This window comes from Theropithecus gelada, chromosome 6 (assembly GCF_003255815.1).
Source record: "Theropithecus gelada isolate Dixy chromosome 6, Tgel_1.0, whole genome shotgun sequence".
NCBI lineage: Eukaryota > Metazoa > Chordata > Mammalia > Primates > Cercopithecidae > Theropithecus > Theropithecus gelada.
In genome coordinates this window covers 76,552,975-76,571,584 of record NC_037673.1, presented here as the reverse complement: position 1 = coordinate 76,571,584, position 18,610 = coordinate 76,552,975, and the positions used below count along the sequence as shown (strand labels likewise).

The 18,610-nt window shown below is 41.9% G+C and overlaps 1 protein-coding gene across 2 annotated transcripts in view; it reads right to left on the bottom strand.

Annotated features, from left to right (window-relative positions):
* RASGRF2 (Ras protein specific guanine nucleotide releasing factor 2) overlaps positions 1-18,610 on the bottom strand; it is a 266,077-nt gene that overhangs the window by 98,651 nt on the left and 148,816 nt on the right. For both annotated transcript variants that reach the window (XR_003119799.1, XM_025387425.1), the window contains exons 15-17: positions 18,051-18,433; positions 8,114-8,239; positions 4,735-4,824 (exon numbers count right to left, since the gene is read on the bottom strand). Coding sequence is in view for 1 of the 2 variants with exons in the window: in XM_025387425.1 (XP_025243210.1) it covers positions 4,735-4,824; positions 8,114-8,239; positions 18,051-18,433 (599 nt within the window). In the remaining variant the exon portion in view is untranslated. The remainder of the gene's footprint in view (positions 1-4,734; positions 4,825-8,113; positions 8,240-18,050; positions 18,434-18,610) is intronic.

Below are 18,610 nucleotides of genomic sequence, written 5' to 3'. Positions count from 1 at the left end.
CCTGGGTATCACCTATGGGTCTACATAAAAATCCATTAAAAATTCCCTGAAGCATTACCACATTAACAGAAAGCATAAAATCCAAATCTTGAGTTTTGAGGGGCAGGATATGGGTTCTCTGGATAGCGCTGACTCAGGTAAACAAAGGGAGCATGACATGGAAGGAAGAGACTCATCCAATTTTGGGAAGGGAAGGCTGTAGATTTTTTTTTTAAAGTCATTGATTCATTAATTTAAAAAAAAAAAAAAAAAAAGGAAGAAAGAGAGATTGAGGCCAGGTGCAGTGGCTCACACCTGTAATCCTAGCACTTTGGAAGACCAAGGTAGACAGGAGGCTTGGAAAACCAGGAGTTCAAAACCAGCATGGCCAACATGGTGAAACCCCATCTCTACTAAAAATACAAAAATTAGCTGGGGGTGGTGGCACACACCTGTAGTCCCAGCTACTTGGGAGGCTGAGACAGGAGAATCACTTGAACCTGGGAGGCAAAGGTTTCAGTGAGCCAAGATCACGCCACTGCACTCCAGCCTGGGTGATAAAGCGAGATTCTGTCCCCGCGTTCCCCCAAAAAGATTGAAAACCAGGCTTTTCCAGTACATGTGGAAATTAGGCAGGCTGAGACCCCAGCAGCCGGGCAGGCAATCCCAAACAGATCACAGGGCACCATCCACAAATAAAATCAGTTTTCTTTGCCTCTGGGGTCAGGCAGGAATATCTTGTCTTGACCTCCTTGCAAATAAAAAAATTGCTGTCCTCCCTTTTATTGCATTTGAAATTCCTTTTAACACAGTAAGAAATTTTTCTAAGCAACTTAAAGAGAAATGGTTTAATATGCAAATGCCTAGAGTTAATGTTTGAGAACATAGTAATTAATAACCCAGAGGTGCCAGATATTTTGATGGAGATGGGATCAAGGGAAGGGCTGGGAGAGTATTAAAGCAAGAGGGAATCTGCAGAGGAACCTGAAACATGGAAACCCACTCTGCAGACCTCAGGGTTGACTGGGCTATACCTTGTTTCCTGTTGCGAGCCAGGACACAGCAGAGCTGCATCCCCAAGTCTATCTGTATCACAGCCGAATAAGCAGACAGGAAGCCTGCAGAGACCGATGAAAGCATGGGGTGTTTAGTTGTCTATGCAATCTTTCTTCTGCTTTGCCTTTGCAACTCACCAGGTTCTGGATGCATCTAGGCTGGCAATTCCTGATTCCCAGAGGAGATAAAAAGTCTGGGAGTTGACTCTTATCCAGCACTCTCTTCCTTTGAACACCTGTCCAGGTATCTAGGTCTAGCCCTCCCCGGGCAATGCCATGCTCTCCCTGGCTAGCCAATAAATCCAGATTATCTTCTTAGCCCTTCCCTGTTTCTGCTCTGATTACAACCTTCTGCTCTCTGCCCAGTTCTCCCAGGCAGGTGAAATCTGCTAAGGGACCAATTCCTCTGAGTAACTGAGCCCCAAGAGTGCACTGGTTTCCACTCCAAAAGAGACCCCCTTTCTTACCGCCACTAGCCATTGAAACTGACCCCTGTGCAACTTGCTGCCTTCACAGCAGAGCCATGGGCACTGTTGAATCCAATCCCTTATTGCCTCTACTTCTAAAATCAAATCATGTGGCTTCAGACTGCATGATAGGCAACATCAACAGCACTGTCATAAAAGAGCAGTCTGCTCATGCAGGGTGCAGGCTCACTAACACCTAGCAACATTGACTGAGTCTGTTAGCAAGTCCGTGCTGTCCTCCTCAGAAAGCACCACCAGAAGCCAGCTTGCTGAAGAAGGTTTTCTTCCTAAGACTATTTGAGCTGCAGGAGAGAAGTAGGAAAAAAGGCAACAGAAAAGCAGCAGGCTTTCAAAAAGGGAGAAAGAGCTGGCTGTTTTGGTCACTTTTTCCTTCTGGCCCAATATGCCTGGGAAAGCGAGTCAGAAAACCATTCTCTAAAGCACATTCGAATGATTCAATCTTCATTGCAATCTCAGGTGAAAAAAGGACCTCCCCCTACCCTCCAGCAAATAGGGAATGGGCTCATCTCAAATAAACTCCAAATTAATTTTCCCTCACAAACCATATGTAAATTAGGAAATCTGTGAGATGCTCTTGTCCTTCACTTTTTCAAAGGCAGGCTAGCTCGTAAGAACAGAAGACAGGAGAAGGTCTTAGTAAATCACAATGGACAACAACTCTGCTGAAAGCCTAGCAAAGTCTCCCTTATTTCCCCCCAAATGTTCACTGTTACAGAATGTAATCAATCATAGAAACCAACTGTATCGACAAGATTGCTATTTTGACCATTATAGGCTGCTTTGTATTATTCTGATGGGACTTTTGGGGAAAGGTTTTAAGAATATCTGGGGCAAAGCACATCCCAATTTGCCTGACCATGTCTCCAGTGAAGCATGTATGGCAAAACGCTGAAGAAACAGAATGTGGTCAATCTGCAAAATGTTTATTTAGAGAAATATATATATAAAAGTCACTGTGGTAGTTAATGTCCATTACAGAACATCTCTTTTTGGTCCTCAATTTGGAAAAAAAAAAAAATCATACTGATAATATCTACTAGTTACTATTGTGAATATTGGTTCAGAATATTTGGAAAGGACTCCTTTGTTACCACAAAGGTGAAAAATGGCTAATTAGCAAAATATGCCATCTCTCATGTTTCTACAAATCATGATGATTGGAGCCCATAAGTTTAGTTTAGGTGAAGACACAGCAACAAGGCTATTTAAACCACTTAAAGATTTATTATTTATTTATTTACTTATTTACTTTTGAGATGGAGTCTCACTCTGTCATCCAGGCTGGAGTGCAATGGCATGATCTCGGCTCACTGCAGACTCCACCTCCCAGGTTCAAGCGATTCTCCTGCCTCAGGCTCCCAGGTAGCTGGGATTACAGGCGTGCGCCACCATGCCCAGCTGATTTTTGTACTTTTAGTAAAGATGGGGATTCATCATGTTGGCCAGGCTGGTCTTGAACTCCTGACCTTGGGTGATCTGCCTGCCTTGGCCTCCCAGAGTGCTAGAATTACAGGCGTAAGCCACCATGCCCATCCTGAAACCACTTACAGATTTATTTCAACATAATATCCTCCTTGCATGTGAGAGAAGAGGAAAGAGATAATGAATATAATATTTATCTATTAAAATACTGTGCTTTTATTTTAAGTACTTTTTCTTTACCCTGAAAATTAACTGACAGCATCTCAGAAAGAATCGTGGAGCTACTGGAAATGAATTATGAGTCAGCTAAAGCAATAGCTGCCCCCCGCATCTGCTCCCCGCACTCCACAAGCCCTCCCTCCCACCTTGCATATGCTTTTAGCATTGTACTCAATTAAAATGGAAACGTGTTCTCAGTAATTGAGTTATAAAGGGTGAAGAACTCTGTCAAACAACACAGGAGGAATAACAGCCTTCTCTGATAAAGAATTTCTCAGAGCTGTAACCCACAGACCGCCTGAATGACTCACCTGAAGGAGCTTATGCTTATTCATTTGATTATTTTTTATTGTATATGCTTACAGGGTACAATGTGATGTTTTGATGTACGTATATATTGAAGAATGGTTGAGTCAAGCTAAGTAACATCTGTTACCTCACTTACCATTTTTTTGTGGGAGAGCATCTGAAATCTACTCTCTTAACAATTTTCAAGTATGCGGTACATTTTTAACTAGTCATCATGCTGTACAACTCATCTCTAGAACTTATTCTTCCTGTGTAACTGAACCTTTTATCCTTTGACCAAACAGCTTCCCACTTCCCTTCCTCCCCACCAGCCCCTGGTAACTACCAGTCTACTACCTTCTACTTCTATGAGTTTGACGTTTTAGATTCCGTATATAAGTGAGATCATGCAGTATCTGCCTTTCTGTTCCTGGCTTATTTCAGGTAACATAATGTCCTTCAGGTTCATCCATATTGTTGCAAATGGTGGGATTTCTTTTTTTTTTTTCTTTTCTTTTTTTTTGAGATGGAGTCTCGCTCTGTCACACAGGCTGGAGTGCACTGGCGCAATCTTGGCTTAGTGCAACCTCTGCCTCCCAGGTTCAAACGATTCTCCTGCCTCAGCCTCCTGAGTAGCTGGAATTACAGACACATGACACCATGCCCAGCTAATTTTTGTATTCTTAGTAGAGACAGGACTTCACCATGTTGGCCAGGCTGGTCTTGAACTCCTGACCTCAGGTGATCCTCCTGCCTCGGCCTCCCAAAGTGCTAGGATTACCGGCGTGAGCCACTGTGCCTGGCCAAATAAGGAGGTTTCTGAAGATGCTTATTTAAAAGACAGTCTCTTCCCAGAAACACTGACTCAGAAAGAGCTAGGAATGTGCATTCTCTTATTATTATTTTATTTTGTTTTGTTTTGTTGAGATAGGGTCTCACTTTATCACCCTGGCTGGAGTGCAGTAGTGTGATCACAGCTCACTCTAGCCTCAACCTCCTGACCTCAAGCGATTTTTCTGCCTCAGCCTCTTGAGTAACTGGGACTACAGGCATGCAAAGCCATGCCCAGCTAATTTTAAAATTTTTTTATAGCGATGGGGTCTCTATGTTGCCCTGGCTAGTCTCAAATTACTGGTCTCAAGCAATCCTTCTGCTTCGGCTTCCCAAGGTCCTGGGATTCCAGTGTGAGAGCAGACGAGTGTCTCATCAAGACACTGGCAAACACGGGCCACTGACTTCATATAAATGGTCACCTATCTGTACATAGCTGCTCCCCTACTCACCTGGTGGACTCCCATGTCCTGCTGCAGCTGTGGCTATTGCAAAAGCAGAAGCCGGTGAAACAGAGCAGTGGGCATTGTCCGCCGTCTGTCCTGGTTATTTGAAAATAAAGGAAATGGAATGGTGAGGCAAATGGATAATATTCTACAACGAAAATCATCATTTTTATTCCTGCACCGGATGAAGGACTGGGCCAAATGACCTGTATTATCTCTGTTAACGGGCAAATAACAAGATTGCACATCAGGAATTCCACTCTGGGGCTATAACCAAGAGAAACGAAAGCATACATCTACACACAAACGTGTACGTGAATATTCATAGCAGCATTGCTCATAGTAGCCAAAAAGTAGAGACAAATGTCCACCAATTGATGAACAAATAAATACAAGGGAATATTATTCAGCCACAAAAAGGAATGAAGTTCCAATACATGCTAGAACATGGATAAACTTGGAAGACATGCCAAGTTAAAGAAGAAGCCAATCATAAAAGGTCACATATTATATGATTCCCTTTATGTTAAATGTCCAGCAGAGGCGAATCCATAGAGGGAGAAAGTAAGATTAGTGGTTGCCTAGGGCTGCTGGGGTTGGAGGGGGAATGGAGAGTGACTGCTAATGAGTATAGAATGGCTGATATGTATAGGGTTTCTTTTTGGGTGATGAAAATGTTCTAGAAATAAGTAGTGGTTATGGCTGCCTGACCTTGTGAACATATATTAAATAAAAAAAGACTGAACAATATACTTTAAAAAGGTAAATTTTATGATATGTAAACTATATCTTAATAAAAAAAATTCTTAAGAAAGATACCACATCATGTTACTGAGAGAATTTCCTTCTGATAGAATTTCCTTCTCAGAACGCCCTTAACAGTACAGATGGTTCAAATGTGGCCCTTTTAAAATCAAAAGGATGTATTGAGCAACCTTGCAGTCCCTTTTACTCCTCGGACTGTACACACAGCGTTTGGCAGTGCTGGTGCCAAGCTCGCTGCTTCTCCTCGCTCAGGCTTTTAGTGAAAACAGTCCACTGTGATTTTGACCTGAAGGGCTTTTATTAGTTTGGCCCTAATGTTTCACAATCATGCCTAAAATAAATACACACATGAGAGGGGAAGCAAAGAGCTGCTTAATGTGCCCAAGCACAAACGCATAAAACAGCTCTACCTTCTCTTTCCACAATAGCCTTATTGCATTTTGGAACAAGGTGGCAAGTAGACAGACACACAGGCAAAATTTCAGCTAGATAGAAATATGTGATGCTGTCCTCGTTTGGGTCCTCCATATTATCACAGGTTTCGGCCTCCTTCCTATGTTTCTGTGTCTCTATGATTTAGTCATATCAGGGAAGAAACAAAGGATTTGGCTTAGTTAATCCACAAACAAGATGAGGATTTCCAAATAATCCTTATGTGAATTAAAAATTTTATTTGTGAATATAAACATATGAAAAGAGAATATAAAGTAGACTTCTAATAATTGTAACACCTTGAACAGCATTTAACTCTTGCCTTGGTAGAGCCTTACTTCCATAGGTTTTGGTCCCAAACTCTTCCAGGTTATAATGAAGTCAAAGGGGTCTGTCCTATGTGGCAATGGTCAAGGGAGTTGCCAAGACCTGGACTGACCAAAGCCCTAAGAAGAATAGAGAGATCTGGCTCATTCCATAGTAGTACCACGACAAGCCAGGAAAGTCTAATTTGTCACCTTCATTTACCAGAAACACCCAAATGGCAGGGAACCCATAACTGAAAGCCCCAAGTGCTAATATCCATGAAGGCAGATCTCTAACAACAGCCGGACTCAGACCCTCCTAGTTGCTCTCAGAGCTCATGGCAATGACAATAGCTTCTACCAAGTTGCCAAGGCCACTGATAACCATTTGGAGCCATATACGTTATCTTTTGCTAAAATGCCCTATTCGAAGCATGCCTGTGAGAGTCAAAAATGCCTCTATAGGCTGGGCGCAGTGGCTCATGCCTGTAATCTCAACACTTTGAGAGGCCAAGGAGGGTGAATCACCTGAGGTCAGGAGTTTGAGACCAGCCTTGCCAACAAAGTGAAAACCCATCTCTACTAAAATTACAAAAACTGCTGGGCGTGGTGGCACACGGCTATAATCCTAGCTACTCAGGAGCCTGAGGCAGGAGAATCACTTGAACCCAGGAAGCGGAGGTTTCAGTGAGCCAAGATTGCGCCACTGCACTCCAGCCTGGGTGACAGAGTAAGACTCAGTCTCCGGGAAAAAAAAAAAAAAGCCTTTTCATTTGGGTTACTTGGGGTGAATCTGGTTTCATAATTGTGTAATTTTCTGTTCTGACTTGAAATAATTGGCTTAAGAAGAGAAAAGCAAACATTTCAAAACAACTGTTATTTGGATATATTTATTTGAGCAGCGGGGAAAATGGGAGATAATTAAAATATTTCTACCTTTTGTTCTGATTTTTTTTTTCTCCAATTACAGGACATTTATTGTGTTCTCAAACAAATTATGGAGTAATGCTGTACAATTTTCTTAACTATATATCAAAATACATATGCCAGTTTCTGCCACTAGTAAGAATGATGACTGGAGTCCCATGTACCTGGACCTTATTTTAGATGAAATAATATTATTAACAAGGTATCCCCAAATTGTGATGCCCAGATGAGTTCACTCGTATAGACTACATTGGGACTCATGGTAATATATCAGAAACTGGGAACATTTTGGTAAACCCAGCACTGAGATTCTTCAGCTAGCCAACATCTAAAGAAGAGTCTTTTGATTCACATTACTCCTCACAAAATGCAATGCAATGATGGAACTAAACAAATATTGGTTAGACTAATGACATCTTCTCTAATCATTTATTTTTCCACCACTTGGTCCTACAGTAACATTACGGTCATCCCTTGTTACCTGTGGGGTATTGGTTCTAGGATCTCCTTCAGATACCAAAATCCATGGATGCTTAAGTCCCTGATATAAAATCGTGTAGTATTTGAATATAATCTATGCATCTCTTCCTGTATATTTTAAATCACCTGTAGATTATTTATAGTAACTAACACAATGGAAATGCTATGTAAATAGCTGTCACACTATAATGTTTAGGGAATAATGACAAGCAAAAAAAGTATGTACATGGTCAGTACAGAAGCTTTATTCTTCTGCCAAATATTTCTGATGGGTGGTTGGTTGAATTCACAGATACGAAACCCACAGATGTGGAACCTACGGATACAAAGGGCCGACTATATTTGCTCCCAATTAATTTTCAATAAGTGAGACTAAAAAAATTATTTTGGTAGTGAAACAATCAGGCAAAGGAAAGGTTCAGAAGCTAGAAATAATTTTTCACGTTTCTATTTCTGAGTCCCTCTTGAGCTCTTACCTCCAGGCTGGCGATAGCGGAGGTGCCGGGGAGTTGAGGGGGATCTGCAAGGTGAAAGTTCTGTGGTGTCCACTGCAGGGGAGCTTTCCACTCCTGCTCGGTCCGCCGGTGCAGACTCTAGGACTGCTGTTTGAAAACATCATGAATTTTAACAACTAGGCCTTAAATTCAAGAGCTTCTTGTCAGTATCATACATGGAAACAAAAGTTCATTACAGATAATAAGCATTTCATTAAAGGGCTTTAATATGAAATCAAGTCAAGTGCTGATGACACTAAATCTAAATAAGGATCTTCTCTAACCCTGTCTTGACCCTGTTGGGCCTGGCTGACCCCGGCCAGCCCCTTCTGTTGAATGAAGCAGCAGATGTTAAAACGAACAGGGGTATGTGGTGGATCCCCTGCCCTTCCAAATGTTTTTGCTTTCTTGGAGTGGGGAAAGATGACTTTTTCAGGTTAAAAATCAGATTGGGATTACAAACCAGAACTTCACAAGTTCTTTGCCTATGTTGTCCCCTAAACCAAAGAAAGTTTGAATCTCTATCAATGTGGCCCTCACCAGGGATTTCCGGGGGCCCAGGGATCTAAAGCCATGTTGTTCAAAATGACAGCACTACCCAAATGTGGCTATGTAAATTTATATTAACTAAAGTTAAATTATCATTTTGGCTTTCCACTTGCACTAGCCACATTTTGAGTGCTCAGTAGCCACATGTGGCTAGTGGCTATCGTATTGAACAGCCCAGATATAGAGTATTTCTATCCTCCCAGAAAATTCTACTGGGTATCTCTGAGCTAGAGCTACAGATCAGCAGGAAGCAAGTGAAAACTTTTTAAATGAACCACTGGGAGGGTTTAAGGTCATTTGAGCTTCTTTGCTGCAGCTAACATCCCAAGAATAACACAGACATCATTTTAGGGTCACTGTTAGACCATTACTAATGATGTTTCTACACCCCTTCCACTGATTCATTAAGCAGGTAATACTACAACTTTGTGTATGTGCTTTCAGAGAAAAATATCACAAAAATATAATAAATTTCCAATGATTCTTCCATTCTCCTTGGGTTTTTCATTAATTCCCACTGATAAAACCTTAGTGTCACCTCTACTAATTGTACTTTAATCCTGTCAGCAGAACTACTTTGCTTTGCCATTCCATTCAAGATTTCACTCAGCAAACTTTCAAAAACCCCTAATGACTTCATATAAGGCCATTTTTATACTTGCATGTGACTTATCCGCTTAGAAATATGGCCACAATTTTGCTTTTTTAAACACAAAGGGGCCAGGAAAAGGAAATGGTTAGAATCTTTCTCTGAATGACATAATTACAGTAAAGCTGGCAACGATGCAAGATGCAGACAAAAAAAAATCAGTGCTTAGCTGTCGGTTTTATTATTTTCTAAATAACTCCCCCAAAATTCAGTAATGGAAGGCATCTGCTCTGTAAGAATGAGCAGAATATCAAATGCACGTCCTTGATCTGATTCAACCATTCAGTCATCTCAGGAAAATGAGAAAATCATTAGACAGCAATTACACTGAACCCAGGAAATTTCCCAATGAGAAAGCTGGACAGAACCTGACTGTGCTCACGAGTTGATAGGTGCAGCACACCAACATGGCACAAGTTTACATATGTAACAAACCTGCACATTATGCACATGTACCCTAGAACTTAAAGTATAATAATAATAATAATAATAATAATAAATAATAATAATAGTTAAAAAAAAAAAAGAACAGGAAAGCAAAGAAGAATCCTGTAAGCTAACAGGCACCTACAGAGAGAAGAAACCATGCCAGCACTGGGGGCTGAGGGGAGAATTCCTTCTGGCATATTCACTTCTGATCAGGCTCCTTGCAAACAGCTTTGCCTGCAGGACGAGTGGGCAGATGTGGCTCAAAACAAATGCTAAAATCGGGAGCACTTTCAGCCCACAGGCAGGCAATTTTCAAACTAAGAACACAGAAACAGACACTAGTGCTGTGGGCTGTGCAGCAACACTTAGGTGGCTAAGTTGCACAGCCATGGTCTAAGTGAACACTGAGGGGGTAATGGGGTCTGAATACAGTGAGCGACCCTTTGGCTCGCCTTTCTTGCCCGCTGTTGGTTTGTTTTTTGTTGAGAACCCATCACTGGGTGGAATCTGGATATCTGAGTCTGGCTGATATTTGTGTTTTGTAGAAGTACCTGGGGTTGAAGAAGATAGAAACTACCTGGTAATAAGAAGGGAAGGTACTAGTGAGTGTTGGATGAGCCTGGAGCAGATGTAGGGACTGAGTCAGAGGGAAATTAAATTGAACTAATTTTTCCCTAAGTTCATTGCCTCACTCATTTTAAAGGATATTTCCTATTTCGCTTCTTCCTCCTCACATTGTTTGACGTTCTCCTGCCAGGAAATATTGCAAAGCTGGCATTATCATTGCAATGACAATAAAAATGGACAAAGGTCACAAGCGCTTTTCAAAAAACATGCCCTGAAATGAATAGCTGAATGGCAGTGAGAGAGACCTATGGCATCAGTAGGGACCTAATTGGCAAAACTGATATTATACAATTCGATGATGCGGGGTTGTATTCTTAAGTGAAAAGCAGAAAATGTGTAAGTTCTTGGCACAGGATTCGTATTCAAGTTTGCCAACTGTTTTAAGTGTTAACATTATGTGAGGCACATGCAAACATCTTTCAAATTAAAGATGGGTCAATGTCTCCTTTTTCTTTGTCAACTCAAATTTTTAAGACTAGACAGCAGGGTTAACACAGCAGTACTCTTGGCTCTTACAGACATCATACACACACACACACACACACACACTGAACTTTCAGACTCATGCTGAAGTAGTGTTCATCAAGGACTTTCCTAAAATTATTATTGCCCATACACCAATCCAAAAACAAACAAACAAACACACAAAACCCACAACTGAGTCTGTAATTTCTTTGTTTCACTTATTCAGAAAAATGCCAAAGAGCTACCTCAACCTGAGACTTAATTCTAAACTTTCTACCCAGAGTGTTTCCTTTGTAAGGATCCACAAGATAAATTGTGCTCAGTCTCAAGAACCAGCAAGAATGTACCTGCACAACCAATCTATTCCTAGCCTTCAATATGGATCACATTAATTGATTATATTCCTGTCTTTACTCTGTCAGCAGAGGAGCTTGGAACCAAAGTCAGGGGACTCTAGGAATTGCAGAAGACCACACAGTATTCATTTTTTCAGTAACCATACACTTGGCCACACACAACTTATTCCTTTTCCCCCATTGCCTGATTTCCTTACCTATTTTATTTTTGTCTTTTTTTTTTTTTTTTTTTTTGGATTTTTGAGACAGGGTCTTACTCTGTGACCCAGGCTGGAATGCAGTGGCATGATCAGAGCTCACTGCAGCCTTGACCTCTTAGGCTCAAGTGATCCTACTGCTTCAGCCTCCTGAGTAACTGGGACCACAGGTGCACACAGCCACATCTGGCTATTTTTTTTTTTAATTTTTACTTTTAGTAGAGGCAAGGTCTCACTATGTTGCCCAGGCTGGTCTTGAATTCCTAGGCTCAAGCGATCCTTCCACCTCGGCCTCCCAAAATCTGGGATTACAGGTGTGAACCACCATGTTCAGCTACCTATTTAATTTTTAAGGGTAGTTGTAACCTGTGTCTCTCTGAATGACCACCTTAAATATTTTTAAATATAAGATGGGAAATAAATGCATTAAAAAGAAATTAGAGGATAGCTATAGAAAGGGGAAATAAATTAAGATGCAAAGAAGTGGTTTAATGGAAGGACTAAGGGAGGAATCAGGGTAAAATGAGAGCTAAGGGGGATACATTAGGCAGTGAATGTGACTAAGAAGCCCGGGGAACAGAGGAGCTGACAGCTCTGGAGTAAAGGTTGGCTCTACGGGCTTCACCAAGTGCCATGGGCCCCTTCTAGATACAATCTTGGACTTTCTCCATTACCCAGAGTGGAAAGAGCTCAGCATTTAACTATGACCTGGAACTCTAAAATGATATTTCTAACCTATGAACCATCTGGATAAATTAACTGATAAAAATATAACACTAAATCACTTGTTTTGGGGAAATCCAGTGAGCAGCAGAGGCATGAAGCCTTCAGCTTAATTCTCTAATATGAGAAAGAGCCTAATATTTCTGCCATACTGTTACTCACAGGTCCTCTCGATCTGCTGGCCCCAGGCCATGAATGATCAGTGCTGCCACATGACAAAGCTCTCCAGCAGCCACTGACTGTGTCCACATGATCCCACTCTGTCTAATATCTGTACTGACAGGTCTTCGAAGTCTGTGTCAGTGTCCTTCCCTAAGAGCTTGATCCAGCTCTTTCTCATTTATCTTGGTCTCCCCATGCTATGATTTGATATGTCCCCTAAAGCTCGTATGTTGGAAACTCAAAACTCTAATGCAACAGTGTTGAGAGGTGAGGCCTCTAAGAGGTGGTTACATCAAGAGTACTCTGCACTCATGAATGAATGAATGCCTTTATCTTGGGCATAGAATGAGTTTGGCCTACTTCACTCTCTTTCCTACCCATGTGATGCTTTCCACTATATTATAATGCAGCAAGAAGGCCCTCACCAGATGCCAGCCTCTAGAACTGTGAGAAATACATTTCTGTTCATTATAAATTACCTAGTCTCAGGTAGCACAAAACAAAGACAGAAAATTAGTACTGAGAAGTGAGGTTGCTGCTATAATGAATACCTGAAAATGTGGAAGTGGCTTTGGAACTGGGCAATGGACAGATGCTGGAAGAGTCTGAAGGAATGGGCTAGAGAAAGCCTGTATTGCCATGAATGGAGTGTTAAGGACGATGCCATTAATAGCACTCAGAAGAAGAGAAGAGCTTTCAAGAGTTTGAATCTCCTAAGAGATTACTTAGGTGGTCATGAATGATCGAATGTTGGTAGAAATATGAATAGTAAAGGCAATTCTGGTGAGGTATCACATGGAAATGGGAAACAAGGTGTTGAAAACTGGCATAAAAGCCATCTTTGTTACAAAGTAGCAAATAACTTGAGTGAACTGTGTTGATGCCCAAGGGCTTTATGGAAGGCAGAACTTCAGAGTGATGAACTAGGATACCTGGTGGAAGAAATTTATAAGCAAAATATTAAGAAGTTGCGTGGCTACTTTTAAATATATATAAGAGGAAAGAAATGGTTTAAAGGCAGAATTTATAATTAAAAGGCAAACAGAGCAGAAAGACTTGGAAAATTTACAGCTCAGCCATGTAAAGAGTGAAAAGGCATTTTTGGGAGTGTAAACCAAGGCTGTGGCCAAGTGACCGTTTGCTAAAAAGATTAGTACTAAAGAGAGTATGGCTGAAAGAGAGCCAGGTGCTATTCATTAAGACAATGGGAGAAAGACTCCAAAGGTACTTCAGAGATCTTTCAGACAAGCTAGGACCTTTAGGGCCAGGTTTGCAGAGAGGAGTTTAAGGGACCACAGCATTTGCTGCCCAGGGCTGCTCCCCACATTCCTGTGCAGTGCTCCTTGGCCACACTAGCTGTGGCCCAGGCAAACCCAGGTGCAGCTTGGGCCACCGCACCAGAGGGTGCACATGGAAAACACTGGTGGCATCCATGTGGTGCTAATTCTGCAGGTGCACAGAATGCACAAGCTGTGAAGGCATAGCTTCCCTCACCTAGATTTCAAAGGATGCTGCAGACAGCCTAGGGTCCCAGGCAGAGACCTATTGCAGGGATGGAGACACTGAAGAGAGTCCTCACTGGAGACTCTCATGGCCTAGTGGCGCCATGAGAGTGAGGGCATTGCAGAAATCCTAGAACTGCCAGCATGCAATACCAGCCTGAGAGAGCTGCAGACAAGAGGCTCTAATCTATGAGAGCTGAAATGTGGGCTGAGCCCAGAAAAGCCATGGGATTGGGCCTGTCTGAGGCTTTGGGCACTTAACCCCACTCCAGTGTACCCAGGAGGCAGCACATTGAGTGAAAGATTATTCTGGAGTCTTAAGATTTAATGTCTGCCCCGTTGGGTTTTGGACTTACTTGAGGCATGTTATTCCTTTCTTCTTGCCTGTTTTTCCCTTTCACTATGGTAATGTCTATCCTATATGTGTCCCACCACCATATTACAGCTGGAAGGGAATTTGCCACAGGATGAATCATGTCTTGAGTCTCACCCATATCTGATTCACATAAGTCTCTGGACTTTGGACTTATCAGTTGATGCCAGAACAAGTTAAAACTCTGGGGGCTATTGGGATGGAATGAATGTATTTTGCATGTGAGGAGGACATAAATTTTGGGGGAAAGGGACACAACGTTATGGTTTGAATGTTTCCCCCAAAGTTCCTATGTTGAAAACTTAATTCCCAGTGAAACAGTGTTGAGAGGTAAGACCTCTAAGAGGTGATTATGTCATGAGGCCTGTACACACATAAATGGATTAATGCCATTATTGCAGTAGTAGGTTCCTTATAATAGCATAAGTTTGGCCCCCTTTCCTCTCTTTCACGTCTGTGTTGCCTTTGACCATGTTATGACAGAGCAAGAAGGGCCTCACAAGATGTCAGCACCTTGATCTTGAACTTCCCAACCTCCAGAATTGTGAGAAACAGATTTATGTTCATGTACAATTATCTAGTTTCAGATATTTTGCTATAACAGCACAAAACAGAGTAAGATACCCCAGTCTAACTTTTTTCCAGCTTATTATTCCAGGGAAAAAAACTATTGATTTCTGCTTCATCCTAGACAGTAGCTAAAGCAGCTTTCATGATAAGGTATTGGATTATCACCTTGAAGACTAAAACTAGGGAAGCTGGTGACCAAAATGGAACATTCCCTGCACAACAAGTTAAAGTGGAACACTTAATCATGGTGATATCAAAGAGATGTTTGCACACCGTATTCATTGCACCGTTATGCAAATAGCCAAGAGGTGGAAGCAACCAAAATGTCTACTAATGGATAAATGCATAAAGAAAACGTAGTATCTGCATGCTGCCTTTTCCTATAATTCAGCCTATTAAAAAAGGAAATTCTATCACATGTTATCACATGGTTGAATCTTGAGGACATTACATTAAGTGAATTAAGCCATTCAAAAAAGGATAAATATTGAATGATTCCATATATAAGAGGTACTTAAACTTAAAGTAGTCAAATTTGTAGAGACAGAAAGTAAAAAGCTAGTTGCCAGGGGCTGGGGGGAGAAGAAAATGGGGTATTATTCAATGATTATAGAGGTTCAGCTTTGCACGATGAAAAAGTTATAGAGATCTGTCGTTCAACAATACTATGGAGCTATACACTTAAAGATGATGGTAAGATGAAGGAGAAAAAAGATTCTTAAGGAGAGCTGTTGTTTTGAAATTTACTCAGTGCTAGAAAGCCCTAAGAGAACTACTAACAAGGTCTGCTCTACGGGGCTACCCATGCTGTCAAAATAGGACAAAGCCTGTCCCTTCAGAAGCAGTGATGCCTCTTGCTCGCAGAAATGGCATTCACTGGCCAGGTATGGTGGCTCACACCTGTAATCCCGGCACTTTGATAGGCTGAGGTGAGTGGAACAGCTGAGGTCAGAAGTTCAAGACCAGCCTGGCCAACATGGTGAAAGCCCATCTCTACTAAAAATACCAAAATTAGCCAGGTGTGATGGTGCGCGCCTATAGTCCCAGCTACTTGGGAGGCTGAGACAGGAGAATAGCTTGAACCTGGGAGGCAGAGGTTGCAGTGGGCCAAGATTGTGCCACTGCACTCCAGCCTGGGAGACAGAATAAGACTCCATCTCAATGGAAAAAAAAAAAGAAATGGCACTCACCACTAGTGATTACCACCACACCTTTACTTATATATTCTCTTTGCCGAGAAGTTCTCCCATCTCCTCTTTCCAGTCCACATATCTTTTAGTTCATGTCAAAGACACTTCTTGATTCTGCTCAACCAGATGTGATCTCCCTGCTCTTCAGCTTCCAGAGCACTCTATCTACACCTCTTATACCACCTGCCCATATAGTTATGTTGTGTCTCTATTATCCACATGACTAGAGTACGATGGTGAAGGTGCTATTTACCACTGTGGACTCTAGCACACACAGTATCCTGCACAGAGAAGAGGTTCACTCAGTGACTCTTGAAGAGACTTTACTGTATCCTCATCCCAGCCGGAGGAGCAATCAAACCACAGCCTCCAAGCCACGGGTGTTGGACACTGAAATATTTGTTCCTAAAGCTTTCCTAACTCTAAATAAATAAATAAATAAATAGAGAGAGAGAGAGAATCCCAATTTATCTTCAGATTTCTCCTCTCCTATCTACAACAGTGCAATAAAGAAGGTGAAAAAACTTGCCATGATCTGAAAGCTCCTGTACTTCCCATACCCCATGCCCCATTCCAGTCATTCCCTCCACAGGGTTTCCCAAGCACTGGGGCTGGGTGCAACCCTGAATGCACTTGTCAGCTTGTGCGCTGCCTCATTATTTCTGAGAAGAATCCATCATAATTTTGCTTAAGCTTGTTGTTCTAATGACTTTTTAATTATCTGCTCCCTTTCCTCCTCCATAGTTGCTAACTTGTCAATTTAAAGACTTTAAAAGAGTGCAACTTTTGATGATGACAACCACTCCAGTTAAAATTCCATTAACTACTTCACTCAGGGAGCTTACTTAAATGATCTGAGCTAGAAACACATAGAAGCTTCAAGCAGGTAGAAAGGCAAGCATCTGTGTATCCATCTGGGCAATCCACCTTGAAATTTGAACACTTTGTCTGATTTATTGCCCAATTTTTATTGTATTATCAATAAATCAGTTATTATACAGTTTTTTAAAAGCTGTTTGTAATTTCTCTGTGATCATTTTTATTTTCATTACAGAAACACTGGACTTTAAAGGCAACAAGAATCACCTCTTCCAACCCTATACTATACCAGGCTGAGAAGCTAAAGTGATGGAGAGAGGACCCTCGTTCGGTTCACTGTATATTTTATTTCATTCATTCATTTAACCAAAATTTACTACTTGTCAGGCACTGGCCAAGACACTGAGGGTACAGAGGTGAGTAAGATAGACTGCTAATCTCATGGAGCTTACATGGCAAAAGTGGCCAAGTAGAGGAAAGAACGAGTGCAAGGACCCTGGGGCAGGAAAGACCAACATATTTCTGACACAAAGAGAAAATCAATATGACAGTAGCCTAGTGGATGAGGGAGCATGGCAGGAGCAGGGGCTGGAGAGGGAGACAGGATCCATGTCTCACAGACCTGAAGGCACTGGCAGGGAGAATGTACTTTATTCTAAGTGTGACAGGAAGTCAGTAGAGAATTGAAGCCAGAAAGTCTATGATCTAATCAACATTTAAAAAAAAATTATTTTGGCTATGTCACGAGCAATTAACACTGTCCCCAATTTGATTTCTCCCCTATACCTCTGCTATAACATGAAGCACTGTCCTCATAACTAAACTAAAAAAGCCATCATGGTACTTCCAGCCTAGCTCATCCTCAGCAGAGAAAGGCTGGAGGTACACAGGTACCTAAGGCAAATAATGGAGGAGGAGAAGGCTCTGCAGCCTGAGCTCACAGGTGAGAGGACCCACAATCTCCTGGTGTGCAAAGCACCATGCTAGGCTCTTTAGCCAACCAATCTTAACCAAAGTCCAAGAACTCTCTAGCAGTACCATTCAGATATGCTATTCTTCCACAAATAACTGACCACAATAAGCCTTTTACTACAGGGGCATAAGGACACCTAATCTTGCTTTCTGTTCCAGAAGGGCCAGAGGAATCTACAGGAATTTTCTCTTCTAACTCACCATTGAGCTCATTCTACTTTCTATGCAGAAGTATTAAAGTTGTAAAGAAAGGGAACCAGGGTTCCAAAAGGAAGGGTGAGGAGGCAGGTGGCCAGCAAATGTGGGGTGTAATTATGCAAATGTGCTAGATAATACCTTTTTGAATACTTCGTTTTAGCTTGTTACACAGATCCACGCGCGGGTTATCGACATTCTCTTCTACTGATCCCGGGCTTTGCTCTGGAGAGGAGAGGCCTCTGCTGAGATCCAGTGGTATTTGACCAGTGTGTGGCGGTGGAGAGGCAGCAGGGCTCTGGGTCGTGGTGGTGGGACTGCTGGAAGTCGTCAGGTCCAATGCTCCTATCTTTGAGTTCAAGGGAGAAGTCAAAGACAGCTTTCTGGCCCTCACTGGGGAAGATGTTCTCGACACAGCCAGTGGTGGTGGGGAAGAGAATTTGCGACACAGACGTGGGGATTTTCCATCCACCAAATGTTCACCTCTGTTGTTCTGGCTGGTAGCAAAAAACAATTCCAATGACCTTAAAATAAGAGCAAAAGTGGCTAAGAGATTGTAGCCAAGTGAAATGAATTCCCAGATGTCATTCAAGAACATGTTCCCTTCATTTATAGGCCACAATCTCATTGCACTTCTATCGCTGGACTTTCCTTAATCTAAATGCTACATGTATACCCTCCACCTGCCAAAGAAGCACAGA